The sequence below is a fragment of the Peromyscus maniculatus genome, chromosome 5 (assembly GCF_049852395.1).
Source record: "Peromyscus maniculatus bairdii isolate BWxNUB_F1_BW_parent chromosome 5, HU_Pman_BW_mat_3.1, whole genome shotgun sequence".
NCBI classification, from domain to species: domain Eukaryota; kingdom Metazoa; phylum Chordata; class Mammalia; order Rodentia; family Cricetidae; genus Peromyscus; species Peromyscus maniculatus.
The window spans coordinates 53,360,177-53,384,608 of record NC_134856.1 but is presented as its reverse complement, the minus strand read 5'-3'; the positions used below and the strand labels follow the sequence as shown (position 1 = coordinate 53,384,608).

Sequence of the window (24,432 nt, the reverse complement as noted above, 5' to 3'; positions counted from 1 at the left end):
AGCCACAGTTCCACGTCCTGATGGGAAGCTGAGTAGGACCTGAGCGGGCAGCTAGTGGCTAATGAAAACCTTCACAAAAGGAGCTTGAGAAAACAGGTTTCATCCCACGGCGAGCCCTGCCCTGAAGAGCCCAGTGCACAGGGCCACAAGAACAGCAGACTTCCTACTGCCGGCGGCCTCTTCTCCATGTCTGGAGCTGGTGTAAGACTGCCCTTGACCTAAGCCACAGGATCAGAGGGAGCAAAAGGGAAAGCCAGGCCCTCTCACACTAATCAACACAGCATTAGCCCAGCACAGCCAGAGTCCCAGCTGAGTTCCCAGAGGCTGACGAGCAGGCTTGCAGGACTGGAGGCCTCTTCTAGAGAAGGTGTTTTCACACCAAGAACCACACATAGCTTTAAACCAACTCTGTGATCTTTATTGACGGGTGACACTTTATACTCCTAGGAATCACTACACTGTGTACAATTAGGGACACGGCGTCAGAGGCGCGACATGAGGTTACACAGCAGACATTGGGAAATGCCAATCTTCATTATTTCGCCCACTTTTCTTCATGTGTACACAGAGCATGAATGCGATTTGAAATTTTTTCATGGTAATCAAGTTACAATCACCCACCTCTGCAGCCTGATGTCTGCACTCCAAATGTCTGACCCGCAGTGTGTACGTCAGCAGTTTTCACCTCACAATTGTTAAAATGTGTTTCCTTCTAGGAACCAGCGACATGTTTTGTGTGTTTATTTCCTTTTGAAGTAAGAACTCTCTCATCTCTGATAACTGGCTCATTTTTATCGTTTATCAAAAACTAAAGGGCAAGGGAGGAAAGTGTGATGAATTAAAAAAATTATTTTTTAAGGAAAGATAAAATTCATTTTCACAAATTTACAAGAGCGGCTGGTGCGGGACTTACTCCACTATGCAATCAGACTGGACAGTGCAAGCCACCGCCTCCGCTCAGGAGCCAGCAGTTCTCAGAAGCCCCGCCCGCGTCTTGTTTTCCCTCAATCAAGCGACAGTCTCTGAAGTTAAGTCAACGTGAGCTGCACTAAGCACACCCTCCCCCACAAGACACCCCTTTCGTTCAAGCCCACTGTGCAGAGGGAGAGCTTCTCTCTAAAGAGCCACTAGAGAGGTGGGAGAGTGAGTGAGCTGGGGTTGTAGGAAGCAGCGTCAGGCACACACACAGGCACACGGACAGGGCTACAGCAGGTCCACACGGCGGTAATACAGGAGGTAGGCTGTGCGGTCAGCAGTCGGCTTCACCACCTGGTACTGGTTAATCACCTTGACCGTCTGGTCATCGATGCGCAGCCAGCCATTGAGGCCGATCTGGAAGACGTCCGTGGTGTAGTGGCCGCCCGTGGCGCTGTTGCCGTGATGGTAGACCACTGGAAGACAATGCCCAGCGGGCAACCATGAGGAAAGGCCCTCACCCCCACTGCCACAGAGTCCCACCTAATCCCTCCAAAGGGAGTGTCTCCACTGGAACCCACAGGCCACTGACTCGGGGACACCAATCCTTGAGAACCCTCCCTCACGTCAGACCCAATTGCTTTCTAGACGCTCCAGCTCTCCCAGGATCCACTTTCCACGAGAGTACTCCAGCTGAATTTTGCCTAGTACCATGCAGGCTCACTGCCCGCTGTGTTTAAGGGAGCAGTGGCCAAGTATTCTCACCTGCGAACAGCCTATAGGTCCTGTGGCATTTAAAATTCTTATTTTTGACTCCTGGAGAAAGTAGTTCTGAAAAACAAAACAGCAATACTTCAACAAGGTTTCTGCAGAACCGCTGCGCTGACTGGTGAGTTCTGCCTAACAACACCCACCTACTAAGAGGGTCAGGCAGGGATGGATGGGTCCTGGCCCAGAGCTGTGCCAGGACTGAACCTAAAGGTGCCATCACAGCCAAAGGGGGTTGGAGGTAACTGCACACCCAGCTCGTGGATCAGGACACAGGAGTCAGGTATGCAGTTCTGGGGACAGAGGACTAGACTAAGGAGGATCTCTTCAAGACGGGGATGGAGGACACCACTGTCTTTCTGCTCTCCACACCCATGTATTCTGTGGACCGCCTTGGCTCTCCACATTCCCAGTCACATTCTGGCAGTAAGATGCTTGTCACAACTATAAAGCCCTCAGGGGCAGTTGTTCTGTGCTGGTACCTGCCACCTAGAGTCCAGACTCCAGGACCCACATGGTGGACAGAGAGAACTGCCTCCTACAAGAGGTCTTCTCCCACATAATGCCAGGGCATGTGCACAGGGACACATAAATCCTTTAAATGCAGGGAGAGAACAATGGAGGGAGCAGTGAGGTAGCTGGCCCACCAGGTAGAGGTTCCTGCTCTGAAGACAGGTGACCCGAGTTCAATAGCACGATCCCAGAGAAAAGGTGAGATCTGACCTCCTGAGCCTGTCCTCTGACTGACTTACCTGTGCTCTGGCATGCATGCCTACCCACACGTACAAAAAGGTTAAAAGCAGGTGGTTTCCTGCAGATTTACAGTAGGGCACCTTTCTGTGGAGCTCTTTAAAACATGCTGTCAGAGCTAGATAGAGACAGCTCAGCGGTTAGAGCACTGGCTGCTCTTTCAGAGGACCTAGGATGGTTCCCAGCACCCACATGGTGGCTCACAACCATTGTAACTCCACTGCTGGGGGAACTGACAAGCTCTTCTAATCTGTGGGGGCACCAGGTTGCTGTGTGTTCCAAATACATACAGATAAAAACCCTAATACATATAAAATAAAATAAATCTACAATGAAACAAAACAATGTGCTGTCGTCATCTAGTCGCAAAGGCCTATGGGAAGCAATGGCCAATATATCGCTGCACAGACACCATGTCACTGTCTAGAGGCAGAGGGCAGAAACTTCCAGCACCACCTGGTCCTCACAGCTGCCCTTCTCCTACTTTTCTGATCTAGTTGAATTATGTTTTGCTTCAGTTTTGTCTCTATCTTTGAAAAAGCTACTCTAAACCAGGGGTGGGCACATATCTTTAATCCCAGCGCTCAGGAGGCTGAGGCAGGCAGATCTTTGTGAGAGTTCATGGACAGGCTGATCTATATAGTGAGCTCTAGGCCAGCCAGCACTATACAGTGAGACCCTGCCTTTAAAAAAGAAAAAGAGCGGGATGGTGGTGGCACACATCTTTAATCCCAGCACTCAGGAAACAGAGACAGGAGGATCTCTGTGAGTTCGAGGCCAGCCTGGTCTACAGAGTAGGTTTCAGGACAGGCTCCAAAGCTACACAGAGAAACCCTGTCTTGAAAAACCAAAGAAAGAAAGAAAAGGAAAAAGAAAAAGAGGTGGGCTGGAGAGAGGGCTCAGTGGTTAAGACTACTGGCTGTTTCAGAAAACCTGGGTTTGATTCCCAGCACCAATACGGCAGCTGACAGCCACTTGCAACTCCAACCCCAGGGGATCCAGGGCTCTCTTCTGGCCTCCACCAGCACCAGGCAAGTGCATGGTACACAATCATCCGTGCAGGCAAAACACTCGTAAATCAGATTTAAAAAATTAAAAAACTAATGAGAGTTTTAGTATAAAAATGCACAAATGTCAATAAATTTCAAGCAAAAAGAGCTCTGACTTGGTGCAAGCACAGGGCTGGGCATTACCTTTGCTGATCTCCAAGTCCACAGGGTAGTCAATGTTCTTGACCAGCTTCTGACAGCCGCCAGTCTTCTCGTAGACAAAGCGTTTCAGATGTAACACAAGGACAGGAGGGAGCTTCTCCAGAGTCACTCTCCGACTGACTTCAACCTGTGATACGGTGTGCCAGGGCTCACAGGCCTGCCTGGCTGCAGCAGCACCCTCTGGGGGGCTCCACAGCTGCGTCCCAACCCTAGCCACACCTGCACCCCTATAGACACACTTGCAAGGGAGCCCTCAGGTCTGAAGCCCATCCGTGGCCTCCACATGAAGACTAAAAGACTGAGAACACAAGCAAACTGAGGAGAGGCTGGAAGTGGTAGGCACTAGACTGTCTTTTCACTTTCGTTCATAGAGCTATCTAGTATCTTTCTTCAGACAAACACTGAGTGATCCTACAGTCATCTGTCCTTGTCACTGACTCGCTGGTTCTGTCAATATGCCCTTTAGTGCTTTCACGGGTCTCTTGAATGCCTTTAAAAATCCTTAAGAAGCATTAGCTCTAAGACTTAATGGAGTGAAATTCCTAGGTGAGCGTGGCAAGCCCTGCTGACCCAACAATGTACCCATGGTACACAATCATACGTGTAGACAAAACACGGGTGCCACACTGTTTTGCCTGCCCTGCCTGCCCAGTACTGTTCCCAGCCTATGCCTGGTGCAGGGTTTATTTTCCATTAAATGCACCTTCAGTTGGTCACTCCTTTCCTTAAATTTCCATTATTAACTTGAAGACAGAGAGAACTGTAAGTAGTAATCTAAAAGACAGCAAGTCACTGAAGCAAGCAGTCCACTAGGAGCGGGATCTGGCAGGACCTAGGGGAAGGGAGCTGGACGCTTGTCTCTCCCCAGGTGAGAAACCTAGCAAACACCTCACACAGACCTGTGAGCTAACAAAGGGCTGGGAAGCTGAGAGGGGCACAAACCAACAGTTTAATCTACAGATGACAAATTCCAGACTCATTCCAGGTACATGATGCCATGGTTTTAACCTTTTAACTTCCAGTCCACTGGCCAGGCTGTGGTGGCGAACACCTTTCATCCCAGCACTCAGGAGGCAGAGTCAGGAGGATCTCTGAGTTAAAGACCAGCCTGGGCTACAGACTGAGTTCCACACAACCAGGGCAACACACATGAACCCTGTCTCAAAGAACAAAAATCAAACAACAAAACAAAACAAAAGCCAAAAACTTTCAAAGAAACATGGTTACTAAAATTCTCGGTTCTGGAGTTTCAACAAACTAAGGAATAATTTCTTTCTTTTTCTTTAGATAGATAGATAGATAGCTTTATTCTTCTCTCATACAATGCATCCTGACCAGAGCCTCCCCTCCTTCCACTCCCGGCCCCCAGCTCCCCTTGTCTCCCCTCAGAAAAGAGCAGGCTTCCCAGAGACACCAACTGAACACGATACAAGATAAAATAAGACCAGGCATACACACCCGCATCAAGGTTGGGCGAGGCAACCCAGCAGGAGAAAAGGGTCCCAAAAGCAGGCAAGAGTCAGAGACACCCACTGTCACTGTCAGGTGTTACAGAGTATTTGTTTAACTATGTAAAGATGTGCTGCATTTGTCTATGTTGTGGAATATTTTGTTTGTGTAAAGATGTGTTGCATTTGTTTAATTATGTAAAGATGTATTGCATCTGTTTACCTTGCCTGCCTAAGGCACCTGATTGGTCTAATAAAAAGCTGAATGGCCGCCGGGCATTGGTGGCGCACGCCTTTAATCCCAGCACTCGGGAGGCAGAGCCAGGCGGATCTCTGTGAGTTCGAGGCCAGCCTGGGCTACCAAGTGAGCTCCAGGAAAGGCGCAAAGCTACACAGAGAAACCCTGTCTCGAAAAACCAAAAAAAAAAAAAAAAAAAAAAAAAAAGCTGAATGGCCAATAGCAAGAGAGGAGGTATAGGTGGGACTTCTGGGCAGGGAGAGAAAGTAGGAGGAATTTCGGATGCCAAGTTTTCAATTGCAGCAGAAATGAAAAAGTAAGAAAAGCCACAGAGGAGTCTTTTCTGGTTGGCCTAGGGAGGGCTGGGAAACCTCCCAACAGGACATAGGCAGAAGACCATGTCCCCTCAGCAGCCAGGGACAGCAATCCATCTTTGCAGAGTCACAGCTGATATAGGCTGAGCCTAGCTGGCATTCACCCATAGCCAGACACAAACTTAACCACCAGCCTCCTCAACATGATGTCTCTACTGCCCTCTCCTGCGTGAAGGTCCTCAGCCAGGCACTTCTTACTCAAGCCAGCTACCAGGTTTCCTGGTACTTAAACTTTAAACAAAACCAATCACCAGAAACAAGTCAGACATGGTGGGACCCTAGATCTTTCTTCTGCAGATCCCCAGAATGTGGCATTGCTGACTAGAGCAGGAGACCTCAGAGGGTCTCTTTGTGCTTCTCTACTCAGTGTACTAGTCACACGGACATTTCTGCAGGGCCACACACAAAGACAGGATTTGTGCTGGGACCTCTCACTTAACAATGTAACTTCTACACTCCACTAGGTGCTTACAGCTTTCCAATCGCAGGAATTCTTCAGAAAAGTGACACCCTAACTAGCCAGCTGAATCCTAACCTTGCCACGACAGCCTTGTGACCTCAATGCCACAGACTATAAAAGACATGATAGAGAAGATGGCCTCCACTGCAGACCAAAAGAACAGGCACACCAAGAGCCAAATAACAGCTTCCTCTGACCAAAGTACAACCCCAGCTCATGGCTGTTGAGAACAGAAAGACTCAAGACTTTATCCTTGTTGAATCACATCAAAGAGCAGCATCTGTCAGTGTTCCTAGTGATCTATGATAAATGCAACACAGATGTGCCCAGAAGCCCCTTTACATCCTAACCCAGCCTCCGCTGGAGGTAGGCTGACTTCAGGATACCAGGATTAGACTGCCAGAATATGAAATGCAGAGCAAGGTCAAGGACAGAAAGGAGATGTTTGCTCAGGCCACAAGAGTAAGTGAAGGAACTGTGGGACTATCTGTTTCCACCACTCCATTCTGAAATTCTGGGACTTCTCAGTAAAGTTAACTCACTGGTGTGGGAGGTGGATTCCAATCAGCTTCCTGCTACCCTATTCTGTTCTGTTCAAGCACCTAGAGGGCCTCCATACAGACTTCTGGCCAACGGGGAACATACCTCCTGCTTGGTTTTGGTGGTATAACCTTGAACAGACTCTCTTGCCACCAAGCTTTCCAATGCATCCTGGACTGTGCGTATCTTGTCAGACTGGATATCCAACTGCAGTGTGAAAAACGGCTGCAAAGTGGCAGATTCTTTGGAACTCTGCTGGTAAACCACAGACCTAAGAATTGCAATGGAAAACAAAAAAGATGTAAGAGGCCACCCTTTGTCACTTTTTCTTAAGATTAACCAACAGAGAAGGAATAAACATTCAAAATAAGTTTATTCAATATCAGTCCCAGAAGACCAGAGACAACAAAAAAGCAAAAAGCACTCTTAGTTTAAGAAGAACTCTGATGACTACCACCTTCTGTTATTAGCAACTGATCAGTAATGTTCCCAAGCTCCACTCAGATGTTTCAACTTCCAAATTCTTATCTTGCACCTCTAAATACAATGCAGCACCAGTTAACCAATGTGACCCCCCAAAGGGCTTTAACAAAGTGTTGCCACAGCCTGTTCTAATGAAATGGAGGAAATCTCCAGGGAAACAGGACTTTTAATACTGCTTTTGTTCTAAAAACAACATGAGGAGGAAGAGGAGCAAGCTAAGGATAATAAAAAAACAGGTTAGCAATCCAGGAAGGGAGGCAACCAGCCTTGTGGGTAGGACGCCAACTCAACCATGTTTTCTTAGGTGGTTTTTCTTTTTTCTTTTTCTAAGTTCTTCAGAGTAATAACTGCAAGTTCATCTCATCTCTCATTTAACCTCATCCAGGAAACATTCCGAGAGTCAAGAAAGGATCTTGTTTGTGCAGCCTGGTGTCCTAGTTTATGAGCAGAGTAAAGCTGGTGGGAGGAGACTTGGACTTTCACGGCCCAGATACCATGAGAACCAGCAGAAAGCCTTTCTGTCAAGGCCTAATGCTCCAACCTTCCTTCTGAGTGTGGAGGCAACAACTGATGCTCCTTGTGTTCCCAAAAAGTTGAAAAGCATTAATGGAAGTAAAAGCTGGGTGGCAATGTGCATGCCTTTAATCCCAGCAATTGGGAGGCAGAGGCAGGCGAATGTGAGGTTGAGGCCAGCCTGGTCTACAGAGTGAGTTCCAGGACAGCCAGGGTCACACAGAGAAACCCTGTCTTGGCAAAACCAAAAGAAAATAAGTGCAGAAATCAAGATCCCCTTTACTCCAAAGTCCTGCATGATCAGAAAAGGACAAAAAAGAAGTGTTTTCTCTAGGGAAACTGAAAACCCACAAGTGTGAGTGAGTAAGAGGAGGGTCTCTAGTCAGAATATTCTTTACTCGAATATTATTCTATTTAAACGCACTTCTGTCATCAGAAATCCTCATCAGCCAGGCACTTGTAAGGCTCAAGCAGAGGACTGCCATGAGTTTGAGGCCAACATGGGCAAGTACAGAGGTCTCGTCTTAAACAAACAAAACATAAAACAAAACCAGAAAAGAATTCCTTGTTTAGGCCTAGGGATGTGGCAAGAGACAGAGAGTACTTGCTGGTCTACATGATGTCCTGGGTTCTATCCTTGGTACCTCATAGGCCAGGTTAGACTGTACATCCCTGTAATCCCAGCACTTGGGAGGTGGAGGAGTGAGGAGCAGAAACTTGGTCATCCTTAGCTATGGTTACACCTACATGGTGAGTTCAAGACCGGCCCAGCATACATGAAACCCTGACTATAATAAAATTAATAACAACAGTAATTCCTTATCTCTGCTTTATTGTTTTTGAAGAAACAGTGAACTTCGGCATAAAAACCTCCGCCCAACCACTGAGGCCAGGGACCCCCAGAGTCTGAGGCGAGCAGCCATGATGCAATCTCTTCAAAGGGAACCTGGGTTTCCCCACTGTCACTCTTAGACACTTTCGAGATCTGTCATGATGGCTGTGGCCCTACAGCTTAACACTGTTCCTAGTGCAAAGGATGCGCTCGCTATGGCTGCCTGTACTCCCACTGTGCCCTCACCGCCCTGAGGCATGTTCAACAGTGCTAACTCCAGCCGCAGCAAAGGGCACAGTCATCTTTCGCTGTCCCTGCCACCGAGGCTCATCTCAGGGGCAGGGACATGTCTGCCAAGACAAGTCAGTGACAATGAGCAGGGCCTGGCACTGCCCAGACCACACCTGATGGCCTGGCTACACAAAGACTCCAGAACCCTAGAGAAGGGGCCTGGGCAATGTCACAGGGCAGCTCAACTGGCTCCTCAGCCCTCCTCATGGGGGCCACAGAAGCACAAGGCAGCTTCTGAGGCATGGAGCACAGACTCTCTGCGTAAAGCTGCTCAGTCTGCTGCTGAGCAGGCAGAGTTGGCTCTGGATACCTGAGAAATGAGCCATCTTTCAAATACAGCACCCAGGAGATGCCTGCTACACACTGAAGTCCACTAAATCATCCTTTGGAGTTATGTTTGGAGCTTTTGAAGAAACCCTGAGTACTGAAATGTTCTAATGTAAAGTCTTTCAGAAGGATGATGTGAACAAGCAGAAAACTGATTGAAGAACTGGTACAGACCAGGGGTTGTATCCTCCTGCCTGCCAATGTCTCCCTCTATTCACTTTACTTTCTAACTCACAAGGTTCTGCTATCTAAATTCATCTAGTCCATTCATAATTATTTCCTAGATAAACAACCTATGTGTCCACCTAAAAGCAAATGGAAAAAGTCTATATTATACTCAAGGAGTATTACTCAGCCTTGGAAAAGGAGATCGTGACATCTGCCAGAACATGGATAGACTTGGAAAACATCATACTAAATGAACTGAGCTGGACACAGAAGAAAAACCCTATGTGATCATTCTGCTATAGATTAAACAGTCAATCACAAATACCCATCACCAATGCAACATGGCGGAAGAAAACAGGAAGGGGTAAAGGTCAGAGGGCACGAAGCCTGAGACCTGTAGGGTGCACAGGTCTAGGAGCTGGTGATAGGTGACTGCAGCTGCTAACAGTTCATGTGATGGACTTACACTAAATGAGTAGGGCACAGTTGCTCTTGTCTAAAAGGGGTAGAGGAACCAAGGAAGGTGGCAGGATGTGCTGACCGCCACTCCACTGTTTTGCTCATAGCCTCATGCTATAGACTTTAAACACAAGCAATCCATTTATTACAATACAGTAATACAATGCCTCCAATCAGACATGAGTTTCTTTCACCAGAACAAAGTCAACTGGCTTTCTATCAACACTGAGGCACACAGCCGCTGGGGGCAGGACAGTAGGAAGAGCAACTGAAAAGCAGGCAAAGCGGATGTCCAGAAGCTTCCAGACCCCCACCCCGCCCCAGCAACATGGAAAAAGCATAAACCTGATGTGTCCACCAAAAATGCCGGTGATAGGTGTCTGAACGAAATCAGCCTGCCGAGTGACGGACGTCTTATTCCTGGGGCCCACTTGCTCCCACTCATCCTCACTCCCTTCGCCTGTGTCTTCCTGCTCTTCGTCCTCTATCAAGTGGCTTCTGGGCCCATTGGAAACGCTGAGTTCTGAAAGGAAAGGGTGTCTGCTTAGGCTACCATTTTCAAGAGCAAAAAATCCAAGCAAATGCAGATTTTGCAAGAACTGTCTAAACCAGTGGATCTCAACCTTCCTAATGCTGTGACCCTTTAACACAGTTTTTCATGTTGTGGGACCCCCACACACACCATAAAATAATTGTCTGCTATTTCATAACTGCAATGCTACTGTTAGGAATTGTAATGTAAATATCTGTGTTTTGTAATGGTCTTAGGGTGAAGCCTGTCAAAGAGTAGTCCAAACCCCAAAGGGGTCACGACCCACAGGTGTGAAGATTTGTCAGAGCTCATCAGGTGAAGTCACATGCCCTAGGCCTGACTGACAACATGAGTTTGATTCCTGGTACCACATGATGAAGAAGACTAACTCCTACAAATTATCCTGACCTCCACTTTGCCATGGAATCCTTGTGTACATACACAACTGCACATGCACAAACTCACACCCACCCCTCCACACACATACACAATAAATAAATATAAAGAACCAAAACAACAACAGCAAAAAACCAAGCCTGTCAACTACTTAAAAAAAAAAAAAAAAAAAAAAAAGCCTAGGGCTGTGGCGCACACCTTTAATCCCAGCACTTGGGAGGCAGAGGCAGGTGGATCTCTGAGAATTTGAGACCAGCCTGGTCTACAGAGTGAGTCCCAGGACAGCCAGGACTGTTACAGAGGAAAAATTGTGTGTGTATGGGGAAGGGAGGAAGGGGCAAAACAAAAAAACAAACTAGGGGTATTCTTTGGAAAACTGGAGAAATTTGAAGACACTCTGGAAAGTGGCTTTAATCATGCAATTATAGCAGGTTTGGCTAATTAGTGCTGTAGTTATGGGGGGCGGGGCTTCTTCCTCAGAGGATGCTTTTAGCACCAAACAGCAACTCGACTATGCCCTCCACCTCTGCATCACTAAGGAGAAAGGTGTGCCGGGCAGTGGTGGCGCACGCCTTTAATCCCAGCACTCGGGAGGCAGATGCAGGTGGATCTCTGTGAGTTGGAGGCCAGCCTGGTCTACAAAGCGAGTTCCAGCAAAAGGCGCAAAGCTACACAGAGAAACCCTGTCTCGAAAAACCAAAAAAAAAAAAGAGAGAGAGAGAAAGGTGCATACACACACAGAGAGAGCCCACTCCTGCAGGTGCTCCCGCTACTTGTTCTGCTTTTCTGTATTTCAGATGCCATGTGAATAGGAAATGTACCCCACAGGCTCATGGAGCTAAATAAACACTTAGTTCTTGGCTGGTGACATTGTTTGGAAGGATCTGGAACCTTTAGGCAGTAGAGCCTTGTTGGAGGAAGTCAGGCTTTGAGGGTCTACAGCCTGGCTCTATGTTCTGCTTCCTGTGTGTAAATGAAATGCAGTTGTCTGGCTTGCCATCATGCTTCTCCACTGTGATGGACTCCATCTATCCCTCTAGAACTGTAAGCCAAGTAAACCCTTTAGACCCTCGGCTCTGGACCCATATTTTACACAGCAAGAGAACAGTAACCGAGGCCTCAATCTCTTTGGAGTAAAAGATAAGCAAAACAGCATGGAGCTGGATAAATTCCAGTTATCCAAACCTAACTTTCTCATTGCTACACTAAAGGTAATGAAAAACACTCGTTATTAACATACTCCAAGCACTGTTCACAGACGTGACTTCTGACAGGTGTGTGAGAGAGAACATGGACACGCAATCTTCCTTTTTGCTGTTGGGCAAACCAGTCTCACACAGAACTTACTTTCGTGAGCAGGGGAGAGGAGCTTCTTCAGGCTCAGCATTTCCTCATGAAGCCCATTGAGAATGAAACCTAAGTACTCCTCGGCATCTTCCTGTCGGCCCTGAGGAGGTCAGACATGGTCACATTAATTCTAACTCACCGCAGTGAGGCCCACAGGACTCAGCACCTGGATCACACCACACCTCTGATGAGACATTCCGGACTTGGCAGGCAAGTACCAAGAGCTGCCATGAGGTCTGTTCTGTGCTTTTCTTGTTTGTGTAACTGAATTCCTAGACATACATATTACTTTAAAATGTTAAAAATAACATAACAACAGCCAGGCTTGGTGGTGCACACCTTTAATCCCAGCATTCAGGAGGCAGAGGCAAGGGGATCTGAGATTGGGGCCAGCCTGATCTACAGAGCAAGTTCCAGGTCAGCCAGGACTACACAGTGAAACCCTCCCTTGGGAAAAAAACAAAACAACAACAACAACAACAAAAATCCCAGCCCAGGAACAAGACATGAGGGCCACTTCACAACATAAGCCCTGAGTTACATTCACTCAGCAGTGACTGGTAGCCCCCATCTCCATCTACACTGAGAGGACTCGAGGCATAAGTAAAAAACTACAGTTCCAAGCAATCAGCTGACTGTTAGGAAATTCTACCAACAAAATCATTCAGAGACAGCAGTCACCAGTCACACACCACACAGCTCTGGTGGTTCTATCCAGTCAGGACTCACACAGCAAGTCAGTGCCTAGCGTTTCTGAGCAAGGCAAACAAGTTTACTACACACTCTCCAAATGGGTCCACGAGCATGGCAGCACGACTGTGGCACACTATGCACACGTGCAGCAAGAGGTACAACCCACCAAGCATGGGGGACACAAGCTACTCAGGAGGCAGAAACAGGAGTGTCATGAGCTCAAAGCCAGCCTGGGCAACTCAGTGAGACTGGGACTTGGAGTGGGGTGGAGCTCAGGTGCTACTGCTTGCATACACTTATTTAGCATAGCCGATACCCAAACTAACACACCAAACACAATAACACACACACACACACGTTGCAGCTGAGTTTACACAGTAGGCATAGGGCTGCACTCCCAGGAAAGGCCTGGGCTGGCCCTTGGCTGGTATCTGAGAACCTGGACTTCAGAAAGAGTTCCATCACTCCATGAATGGATAAGGAACTGTGTCTAACACTATACAAAGCAAAGCAGTTTTTTGTACTGAAGTGCTATTTCCTCCTTGGCATTTGTAATTTCCTGAGCCTGTGACACAGTTCCTGAGGCACTCCCCAAGAGTCTCTACAACCACATAAGCCACCACGCAATACTGGAGGAATCCATGAGCAGCAGCATGCCTGGGCATTGGGGTGGCACAAATAGGGGTGCCTGAGGTTTTTCTCTGCATCTGTCTGCTGCAGTACTATGCCCACACCACCAGATGCCCCAGCTCCTGCTAGGAAGTCATCAAGCTTGAGGTTGGTCTTAAAAGTGTCAACTCCAATGTAACTTCCAAAGTGCTTTATTCATAAACATTCTTTTGGAACACAAACTTAGAGGGGCTCTGCTTCATGAAGCCGCCCCTGAGCACCCCTCTACCTCTGCTCCACTGGCACCTGGTCTCATCCATGTTCTATAGCATCTGCATGTTGTCATCCTCACACTTCTCTTTCTGTTGCCTAGGCTGTTTCTAATCCCAACCCTTGGTAGGGTATCCCTAACACCCTGAATCCCAAGTAGTGGGAAATGTAAGTCCAAGCCAACAAGAAAAGCTGTGACATAGGCATTTAAAAAGTTAAAGCTGTGCAGCTGGGGTCTCTCCTGTATACCTGGACGCTCACTCTATTTAAAGCAATGTAGCTTCCATACCACTTCATTTAAATGGCATTTTCCTAACTATTTTTCCTGAGTAAGTTTGCTTTAACAGCATCTGAAGTGTTCATGCTAATGTATTACAGACTTGGAACTGAAAAGACCAGCTGACTGCTCTAGACAAATGCCTTGGTCACTCTCGATGGTTCTCAGGGCCATCTGTAAGGCTTCCTGACTCCTTTGCTCACTTGCCTTTAGTAACACAATATGCAATATTTAGGAAAAAGCAAGAGGCAAGTTGATGCAATAGCTGCTGTAGCCTGAGCATGAATACATGGAGGCTGGGCACTCACCCCAGGACCAGGAGTCTCCACTCTACCCAAGTGCAGTGCAGCAATAAGGGACAGACTCAAAAGCCAGGCTCTGCCCATTACCAGCTTGAACTCACAGGGTTGGCCGAGCTAGTGAGATTCAATCCTTGGTACCTGGTGCCATTAAATGTGGGTAACTGGGACACACGCCTTCAGCGACTCCACTCTAAAGCTCAGCACCAAGTTACAGCATGGGGCGTGTGACACACATTCACAGGAGCAACAACCAACCACTGACGGTGGCTGCGGCTCTTCTGCAACTTGCTCTGTAGCCCAGGCTAGGCTTCAATTCCCAAAGGTCCTCTTGGCCTCCACACGCTACAACTACAGGCATGGGCCCCCTCCCAGCTGCCACAGAACACCCCAGACCTTTTCAGACAGGCTCGACTTGATAACTGTCAGGAGTCTGTAAATGTATGTGGGTTCAAAAGCGGCTCCTGGGCGGATATCTCTCACCATCTTATCCCCAAGAGCTGCAAGAGAAACAGACATTCTGGTAACTAAAAGGACAGCATAAAGGACAGAAAGCAAAGCCACCCAAACTCCCACCACCACCCAGGCAGGAAGTGAGACTGGCACAGGGCAAACACCTCGATTTAAAAGGGCATTTTCTTTCCAACAAGACCACATTTACCACATTTGCTCCCGGGCTCCGTGTTCCCAATGACAAGGTATCACAGCTGCTCACTCACCTTGGCGGGGTTTGGGAGGTACTGGCATATTAGTAAACTCGTTCATTAGCCGAACACTACACAGAGAAAAGTGAAGCAGAGCACATGTTAGGAACAGGCCTTGGCACAACAGCACGTTAACCAGCAGCTGTGCAGCCCATGTCAGCTGATGTGACAGTACTCAGTGGGTTCTTAACATTAATCTACACATACTTTGGGACCATTTTTAAGTGATATTTTAAGCTGGCAAACAATACAAGGTTTTCTGCTGAATCTGAAGGGCAGAGAAACACAATGTTCAGTTATACTTCAGATTAACTTCCATATAAAATCCCAACAGTATCTTCCTTTAAAAGAGACTTCCAGAGGCTGGCGAGGTAGCTAGGTGGTCCAGAGTACTTGCTGCTCTTGCTGGGAACCAGGGCTCAGTTCTCAGCACCCATGTGGCAGCTCACAACTGGTTGTAACTCCAGTTCCAGGGGATCCAAAGTCCTCTTCTGACCTCCATGGGCATTGCATACATGTGGTACACTTACATACATGCAGGTAAGACACTCATACACATAAATTAAAAGGGGGCAGGGGACTATGCCAGCACTTATCTGTAGAAAATCAAGAGCAGAGGGCTGGACTCAGCTCAGGGAGCACCTCCTTTACCAAACTGTTCAAGTTCCCATCACCACGAGAATACCCCCCAACCACTGGCACATGTGAGCACTTTACTTACAAGCTATCTATCATGGGCGTTGATGTGCAAGGCCTTTGCACTTTTGAGTACAGAGGAATGAACTTCATCAGGTGATACATCGGAGGGCAAGCCACCAATGCCTGCAGGGTCTAAATGTCGCAGTAAGGAAGTGTAAAGGAAATGAAACAGACACAGCAAACTTCCTAAAGGCATATAAAAACGAGATAAGCCAAGGACACTCAACTACTTCGATACGTAAACACAAAGGAATAAACCAAATAAGAAGACAGCTGCCTTGTAATGGCCATGTAAGGATCTGCTGTGGGCCAGGGTGACATTCAAGAACCTAGCTGAGAAAGATGCTCCCACCAGTTAGAGCAAAGCTTCCAGTTCTGAGTGGTCGTTCTATCCTACTATCTACAACCACTCCAATGAGAATAGAGCATGCCTGATTTTCTGTCCCTCACAGGTCACCAGATCAACCCTCTTCCGGAGGGTGGAGAAGCAGGGCTCAAGAGTCTGACTGACTATGAGGTAGGCAGACCAGGTGATGGCCCAGTCTGTGTTCCGAGTCCAGGCCAGCCGCCCTGTGGCAGCTTCACTAAGTCAGATGCACCCAGAGAGAAGGTGAGCACCATGGTGGCCAGTCCTGGGGATGGCATCCAGGAAGGATACGGCATTAATGTAGCACCAGTTTCCTTTATTGATCAGCCCGCGCGGTTGCAATGACACTGGCTTATGTATTAGGGTTACAGTCTCCAGGAACTCTGCAAGAGTCAAGAAGCAAATGAAGGCATTAACAACACTCCAGCAGCAGCAGCAGCAGCAGCAGCATCCATGCCAAGGCATGTCTGAAGTGCTGAGAAAGCTCGTCAGGAGAGCGTGTGTCCTCAGAAAGCCCATGTTATTAAAGCCTCACTTAGTTCAACATCAACTTTGTTACTAAATGAGGAATTGTTTCTTCCAATTAATATTTTCCTCCAAACATCAGCATTTACTTATCTTCCTGTGAGAATATACTAGGAAGCACAAGTGACAGAAACTCACACAATCATTAGCAGCAAAGAGCAGATGTGGATGACGCTGGCCTCCCCGACCAAGGCAGACAGTGTGCCTCACTAGCAGCAAGGTGTCCTGGATACTTCAAAGGAACTTAGGAGTAAAAGTGTGTCTTCTGAACTCACATAAAACCTGGCATGTCACAGTGGGTGCTTGATGGCCACACATTAAGTGATAATTGCTCCTGCTAGTCAGTTTCCATCAGAAGTCAAATCAGCAATCCATTCATTCTGCACTCTATTCCACACTCCATTCAGAAGCAGGTTTCTCTATTCAGATTCACCCCTGAAACCACTTTTTCCAGTCTTAAGAAAACTATGAAGCCAGGCATGGTGGTGCACAGCTAGAGACTGGCAGATCTGTGTGAGGCCACCCAAGGCTACAAAGACCCTGTCTCAAAAAGAAAAGGAAAAAGAAACTGTGACTGCCATTTTCTACAACTACCCATCTTCACCACCACTGGATTTTTCTGTAGCTTTGACTGGCCTGATACTATGCAGCCCAGACTAACCTCAAAGTCACAGCAATCCTTCTGCCTCAGCACTGGGATTACAAGTACATGCCATCAGGCCTATCTAGAAATGCATTTTTAAAACAAAGACAAGGAAGTCATGAATGGTGGCACATCCTTGCAGTTGTAGCACTTGGGAGACAGATACAGAAGGATCAGGAGTTTAAAGTCAGCCTCAGCCTATACAGTAGGTTCTAGACCAGTGTGGACTTCACGAGACTGTCTCAAAGACAAAAACAAAAGCAAACCTAGCCTTACAAGGCGTTGCACCTTCTAATCCAAGCACTCAAGAGGCAGTGGCAGGCGACCTCTGTGAGTCTAAGGCTAGCCTCATCTACATAGAAGGCCCAGGCTCTTCCCACATCCCATAATGAATCCTGTAACAGTAATGGCTACAGTGAACATACTCCCTCATACTCAGTCTGTTGTTTACAACACATAAGTGTTAACTGGGGGGACCTAGTTTTCAGTCATCTAGGAGCACCCTGTCTGCTTTGCTACAGAAACAGCATGCTTATGATCAACACACAATCTAGGCTCCAATTCAGGGTCATGCCATGATGCCTCCTTGACTTTTAAACCATTTCACAGGAATGAAACACTAATGGGCACATGTGATATTCACTCCCATGCATGACAACAAACAAGAACCAAAACAGTTGTACTGGCAGGTCCTAGACTAGTGTCCAAAAGTCAAATGACAAAGTTAATTTGCATTGTTTAAATGTATATGTGCACATGTGCAATACACACAAACACAGCAGGAGCACAGTAATTTTACATGGCTCATCTTTTTGAGAAAGTAAACTACTATAGGCTCCAGAGAAGCAGCAGGATGCATCCAGTGAAACAAGCGTGTAAAGCTTGCCACCTCTTAGTAAAAGTCATAGGCTAGGACTTGAAGACACATGCTGACACCTCCCACCAGTGCCTGGAGCTGCCCATTGACATTCAAAGTGACAGCAACTTTGCCAAAGAGGCATCTGACACCCCATCTTAAAGATGAGAAAACTGAGTCATAGAACTGAACTAGATCAAACTGTGGATCTACCTACCTGGCTTTCCTCTCGACTAAGATGAGTTCTACTGAAAATTCTTTCTATGGACTAGTGAGGTGGTTCAGCAGTTACAGGCACTTGCTGCCAAACCTGATGTTACTAACCCTAGTACCCGCATGGTGTAAAGAGGATTGATTCCTACAATCTGACTTCACAAACACACTTGGATTTGCACACAAACATGCTCACAAGCACAAAAGGAGTTTTTAAATATCTGTACTGTAAGGCATCACTCACTTTCCTCTTCCATCCTGTTCCCAATTGACCCTGGGCTGTACCACAAGGATTCACACCTTCCACTATGTGCCACAGTACAGGGGTGATCACAGTAACCTCCAAACCTGTGCATGCTCAACAACCACACCCCAACACAATGGCACAGGATTTCAAAGCAGCAATCAATGGGAAGATTTTACAAAATTAGAAGGTTTGGTCTTCCTGCTGTGGCTGACCTCTGGACGAACAGCTAATTTGTCCTGTGTGGCACCAAAGACTACAGTTGGCCCCGCTCTAGGCCAGCAATGAGCAGGACTCACTGTCCCTGCTGAGAGCATTACACACTGCAAGTTTAGCTGAGGAGATCTGAGAGGTGTGCTTCATCCAATCTAGGTCTGCAGATACACCAAGGGAGCAGCTGGAGGCTAAGGAAGCACAGACATCGGACAGCAGGAAGGAGCATCTACTAGGAGTAACAGAAAGCACACTGTCATATTGTTTGCACAGTGATGCAATAGTGAGCCTAACCTTGGCTCAGCGGGAGGTGTTAACACTGTGAATGGTGACTTACATTCAGGAATCAGTGTGCCATAGTCCCAATACTCCCACAATAACACACATCTCAAATTCAGAGTGCAAAGTGCATACTAATGGCCTTAACAGGGAGGAGCCAGGTCTGGGTAAGAGTGGAGAGCCACTGTGAACTTCTCAATGGGATGCTTGGCCAAGAAGTTAGACAGCGACATGATGGGGGGAACTAAGAACTAGGAAGTGGCCAAACACTCAGGTTTCTGAATGGGAGAAAATTCTGTTTTCCTGGTGGTGAGAGGCAAAGTCTTCTTGGGCTGGTTGAAGGTGAAGAAGAGATGGGGTACACTGACATTTACACCTGTTTGGACACAGGCACTGGAGAAAGTAGAAAAGACCAACAAGGGACAGGCACAGAGACCACAGAACCTTCTCCCCTCTCACGCCCACTGTTCTGAGCAGCCTCAACTATGAACTGCAGGGGCAGGGAGAAGGCGCAAGTCCAGTGGCCTGAGTTCAAATCCCCAGAACCCACATTTTAGAAAAGTGAAGCAGGAAATCCACTTTTTTAAAAAGTAGGAGATGGGGATGGGGACATTTGCCTTTAATCCAAGCACTTTGGAGAACGAGGTCAGTGGGCCTCTGGGAGTTCAGGATAGCTACCCAGCAAGTTCCGAGACTACATAAAGAGGCTCTACCTCAAACAAACTAAAACAAAACAAATCCCAGCATTCCTATGGAGAGACCACAGGCTGAGAGGAGAATTACCCCAAAGCCATAGGCCACCTAACCTGGATATAGTATGCAGTGAAGTGTCAGAAGCAAGACTGCTCTAAAAACAAAACAGGTGAAGGTAAGAACTAACTTGCTGGCCGGGCGGTGGTGGCGCACGCCTTTAATCCCAGCACTTGGGAGGCAGAGCCAGGCGGATCTCTGTGAGTTCGAGGCCAGCCTGGGCTACCAAGTGAGCTCCAGGAAAGGCGCAAAGCTACACAGAGAAACCCTGTCTTGAAAAACCAAAAAAAAAAAAAAAAAAAAAAAAAAGAACTAACTTGCTAAAGTTGTCCTCTGAGCCCACGATGCTTTAGTAGGCATGCACACCCATCCACACATACCATACATGAAAACACACTATAAGACTAGAGCCAGTGCTCTAAGTGCACTGCATCAGTTAAAAACAACCCAGCATCTATGACAAAGCTGATTCCTTTTCAAAAGGGGATGAGACAAGCTGCTTGCACTAAGCCCTGGGAACAAGCTTCTTTCGCTTTCCCAAGAAAGAGCACCATGGGCCACAGTGACTTCAACAGCCTGGGGGCTTCTACATATAGTCGAGCTCTGTGGACGTGAGAACACATCCAACCTGAAGCCAACTATAATGACTCCTTTTGGACATTTACTCAGAAACCACATGCTCGGGTTGGTTTCTACACTGCCCTTCCCTGAAGAGCCAGCCAGTCAAAAAGCAGTTTCCGTTTTCCTTCCAAGACAGTAAGCTTATCTCTTAGCACCATCCAGTGGCTTGTTTGAGAACTGCAAGCATACAGACAGGAACTACAAAGCAAGATGTGGAGCAGATAGGACGAAGGAGTGTTCAAACCTTCTCTGCCCTCTGGTGCAACGTTCAGGTGCTCCTTACAGACAAATAGAGAAGACATACCTAGACTTTTCCCTAGATTATTCTACTGTTCTCTTGGGGCTGGAGAGATAGCTCAGTGCCTTGGAGCATTTCTTGCTCTCAGAGAGGACCAGGGTTTGGTTCCAAGCACTCACATCACCATCTCACATCCATTATTGCCAGGCTCTCAACCATCCATACCTCCAGTTCCTGGGAATACGATGACCTCTCCTGACCTCCGCCCACACCACACAAACTGTAATAAAACAAGCAAGCAAAACACCCATACACATAAAATATAAATAAAAATAACTGGGACTGGAGAGATGGCTCAGTGGTTAAGAGCACTGGCTACTCTGCTCTTCCGGCGGTCCTGAGTTCAGTTTCTGGCAACCACATGGTGGCTCACAACCATCTATAATGAGATCTAGTGCCCTCTTCTGGCCTGCAGGCATGCATGCAGGCAGAACACTAGATACATAATAAATCTTTAAAATAAATAAATAAAATGAAAATGAAAATAATTATTCTCTTTTTCCAGAAAAGGTTTCTCTAGCACCAATCTGTTACTCAGGTCTCCAGCCACCCTAAGTCCTGCTCTCTGAGACTGACTGAAGTCCCACAGCAGGTAATACTATCTATCTGCCTTTATCACTACTGGTAAATTTCTTCCTGGATTCAAAGTTCTTTGAAAACAAGACCCTAATGCTGATAATTCTCAACAGAATTCTCCATGCCCTTTGTCCCCAGACTGCAGCCCCAACCCTGCTGGCTGCCTGAAGTCTTCCCTCCTGGCTAATGAGTTGCTGCCTATTCCTTTCTTATCTCATCCCTTAAACAAGGGATGGCCAATCTGCTCTCCCTGCCCTACCCAGTACATACTGGCTAGACCACCACGCAGATTTGGTATAGCCACCCAAATCCATTCCAGATCATCAGAAATGGCCCAATGATCTAAAACAAAAATCTCACAGTTAACAAAGCTCAGGCTGCTGCCACTAGGCCTGCTTACCTAAGATGTATATCTGGAATCACATGGTGGAAGGAGAGCTGACTCCTGAAACTTGTCCTCTGGCCTCTACACATGTGCTGTGGCATGTGTGCACGCAGGTACACATACCCTCCAATAACCACACACAAACAGAAAGGACAGATGACCTAGGAGCTGGACTGACACCTGGCACTGCCACTTCCTTCATTTTGATATCGGAAGCGGTCGGTGCCTTTAATTCCTCCTTCACCAGGTACAATGAGCAAGGACAGTGACAATACAGAGAAATGCACACTAGCCCCTGATATGGTCAGCCCCTTCTAGATATCCCATAAGCCTCCTTAGAAAGAGGCAGAGCAGAACCTGGGTGGTGGGTGGCTCACACTTTTAATCCCAGCACTAGGAAGGAAGAGACAGGAGGATCTCATGAGTTTGAGGCCATTCTGGCCTACAGAGCGAGTTCCAGGATAGCCAGGGCTATAAAAAGAAACCCAGTCTCGAAAAACCAAAAAAAAAAGGGGGGGGGGAGGCAAAGCAGGGCCAGCAGGTAGCTCACCTGCCATCAAGTCTTAGTTCATCCTCAGGACCCACATGGCAGAGCAGAAAACCAACTCCCAAGCGGTCCTCTGACCATGACATGACATTGAGTTTGGGTGCTCATAACCATGGATGTGTGCACAAACACAGAAAAATAAATAATGAGGTGTAACTTCTTTAAAGAGGCACCTGCGGTCTAGAGAGATGGCTCAGTGGTTAAGAACACTTGCTGCTGTTGCAGAGGACCCAGGTTCAGTTCCCGACCACACACACCTAACATCTACAACTCCAGTTCCAGAGGGTTCCACACCCTCTTCTGGCCTCCTTGGTCACTGCACACATGTGTACAGATACTCATGGAGGCAAAACACCCATACACATAAAATAAAAACTTGTCAATTGAGTACACACTGCTAATGCCAACTCACAAGGTAGAGGCAGATGGATCTCTGAGTTCAATGCCAGTCTGGTTTACAAAGTGAGTTCCCAGACAACCAGGGTTATACAGTGAGCCCCTTTCTCAAACAAAAAAAAAATAAAATAAAATAAAAAAATAAAAAAAAACCCACCTTGAAAAAAAGGCAATCTAAGTGGGAGGAAAAGTAAAGACAAAGGTTTGAGAAAACACCTCATCATTGCAAAAACCAGAACTTCTGAACATTTTGTGACTATATACCAGTAAGTTCCATTTCAAAAGAAATGAGCAGCTGTAAAACTGATTCTAGTTGAAAATCTTAAGGTTAAGATCAAAGCCTCCATACCCACTGCTCCTGCTCTGTAATTCATGCCCTGCACAGGAAACCTGCTCCTTCAGTGACTGCCACACAGCCAAAGGTAAAGCCCCACCCTTCTCAGATCACAGAGAGGGGATTGCTGGAGCCCTTGACTTCCTCCTGCTCAGTTCCTTTACTGGGGACTGCACTCACTCTAGCCTGATCCACAAGCCTACAATTATGGAGAGGGGGGTTGAGCACTGCTGACTTGTGCTCAAGTCATCACTGCTAGCTTTTAAAGCTTTATCTTCCCTTAGAGCCAAATACTAGAAACTGGCTGCAACACCAAATTCTCCAGAAACTTTTTATTCAAGTCAAATTTTGGGAACGTGGCTCCAATGCATCTTTCTCATAGAAGTTGGTAGAACTATCCAAACAATGCATATGGAATGGTAGTGCCAAATGACTCATAAACTAAAACCAGCGTCTCCACTTTGGTGAAACTGCAGGCATTAAACGGTTGAGCAGACTCAAGCTTTCTTATGCAATCTGTTGACACAAGAAAAACTAAATCACTAATATTCTTTTTAAATATCAAGAAATACAGACCTCCCATACTATAAATGATTCAACACAGACCACCTACAAATGGATAATAGTTAGCACTGAGTTTTTAAGGCAGCTCAAGCTTATGTCTTAAGGGTTTTCCTATATGGCTTGTTTTCACAAGATCTAAGGGTAGAAGTCATACTTGCACTGGTTCTGGAACCCCAACAGCTGCCTAGCCATCCAGGACCTGCTGCACCCCAGTGCCTAACCACCCAGTATGTAACTATACTCCGGTACCTAGTCTAACCATTAATGCCTAGTCACTGTCACATTTCTAGGCCTTCCTTTCCTCACTCTTACCTCTTGGGAAGAACTTGTTTCGTTTCCAGGTACAACAGCAAAGTGACCTAAACTACCAGTAGTACAAGGTCTCAAGTCAGTTCTAAGCCACCGAAACAATAATCTTAGACTGTATTGTCATTCGCACTTAAAATACAGGGAGACACATTCATCCCTCTGGGCAGCCTCAGCTTACAATGGCTGTTCAGCATCCATGAATGAAGCAGCTAGGTACCTACCCCAAATAGCTGGACAGACTTCAAGGCCTCAGCTTACCAAGTTCTCTTCCACTGGATTTAATGTGGGCACTTGGAGAGTTTGTCTTTGCCTGGAGTTATTTATATTCCTTGAAAGCTGACACATAGTTTTAAAGATCGAATATGAAATTGGGCTCGGAAGCCTTTCCTAGCTGGGATCTAAAATATGATTAAAGCAAGGGTGCAGTGACAAGCAGCACACAGCAGCTTCCCAGGCCTGGCTCACAAACAAGGGAATCACAACAGTCAGCCCTCATAACCTTGCTGTCCCGCTTACTCCTGACGGTGGTGTGCAGACACTGCTCTCCAGCCAGCAAACACCAGCTCCATGGATTATCAACTTTCCTTTCACTGTTTTCTTGATTCAGTTACTCCTACTAAAAATATCCAATAGGGCTGGGCGGTGGTGGTGCACGCCTTTAATTCCAGCACTCAGGAGGCAGAGGCAGGTGGATCTCTGAGTTCGAGCC

General features: G+C 47.0%; 1 protein-coding gene across 2 annotated transcripts in view; it reads right to left on the bottom strand.

The window, feature by feature from the left end:
* Nucleotides 1–396: 396 nt before the first annotated feature.
* Usp10 (ubiquitin specific peptidase 10) overlaps nucleotides 397–24,432 on the bottom strand; it is a 60,978-nt gene continuing 36,942 nt past the window's right edge. For both annotated transcript variants that reach the window (XM_006990163.4, XM_006990164.4), the window contains exons 5-14: nucleotides 16,262–16,353; nucleotides 15,626–15,735; nucleotides 14,920–14,975; nucleotides 14,597–14,700; nucleotides 12,053–12,152; nucleotides 10,123–10,300; nucleotides 6,810–6,975; nucleotides 3,627–3,771; nucleotides 1,681–1,746; nucleotides 397–1,391 (exon numbers count right to left, since the gene is read on the bottom strand). In XM_006990163.4, the coding sequence (XP_006990225.1) occupies nucleotides 1,204–1,391; nucleotides 1,681–1,746; nucleotides 3,627–3,771; nucleotides 6,810–6,975; nucleotides 10,123–10,300; nucleotides 12,053–12,152; nucleotides 14,597–14,700; nucleotides 14,920–14,975; nucleotides 15,626–15,735; nucleotides 16,262–16,353 (1,205 nt within the window). In that variant the 3' untranslated portion in view covers nucleotides 397–1,203. The remainder of the gene's footprint in view (nucleotides 1,392–1,680; nucleotides 1,747–3,626; nucleotides 3,772–6,809; nucleotides 6,976–10,122; nucleotides 10,301–12,052; nucleotides 12,153–14,596; nucleotides 14,701–14,919; nucleotides 14,976–15,625; nucleotides 15,736–16,261; nucleotides 16,354–24,432) is intronic.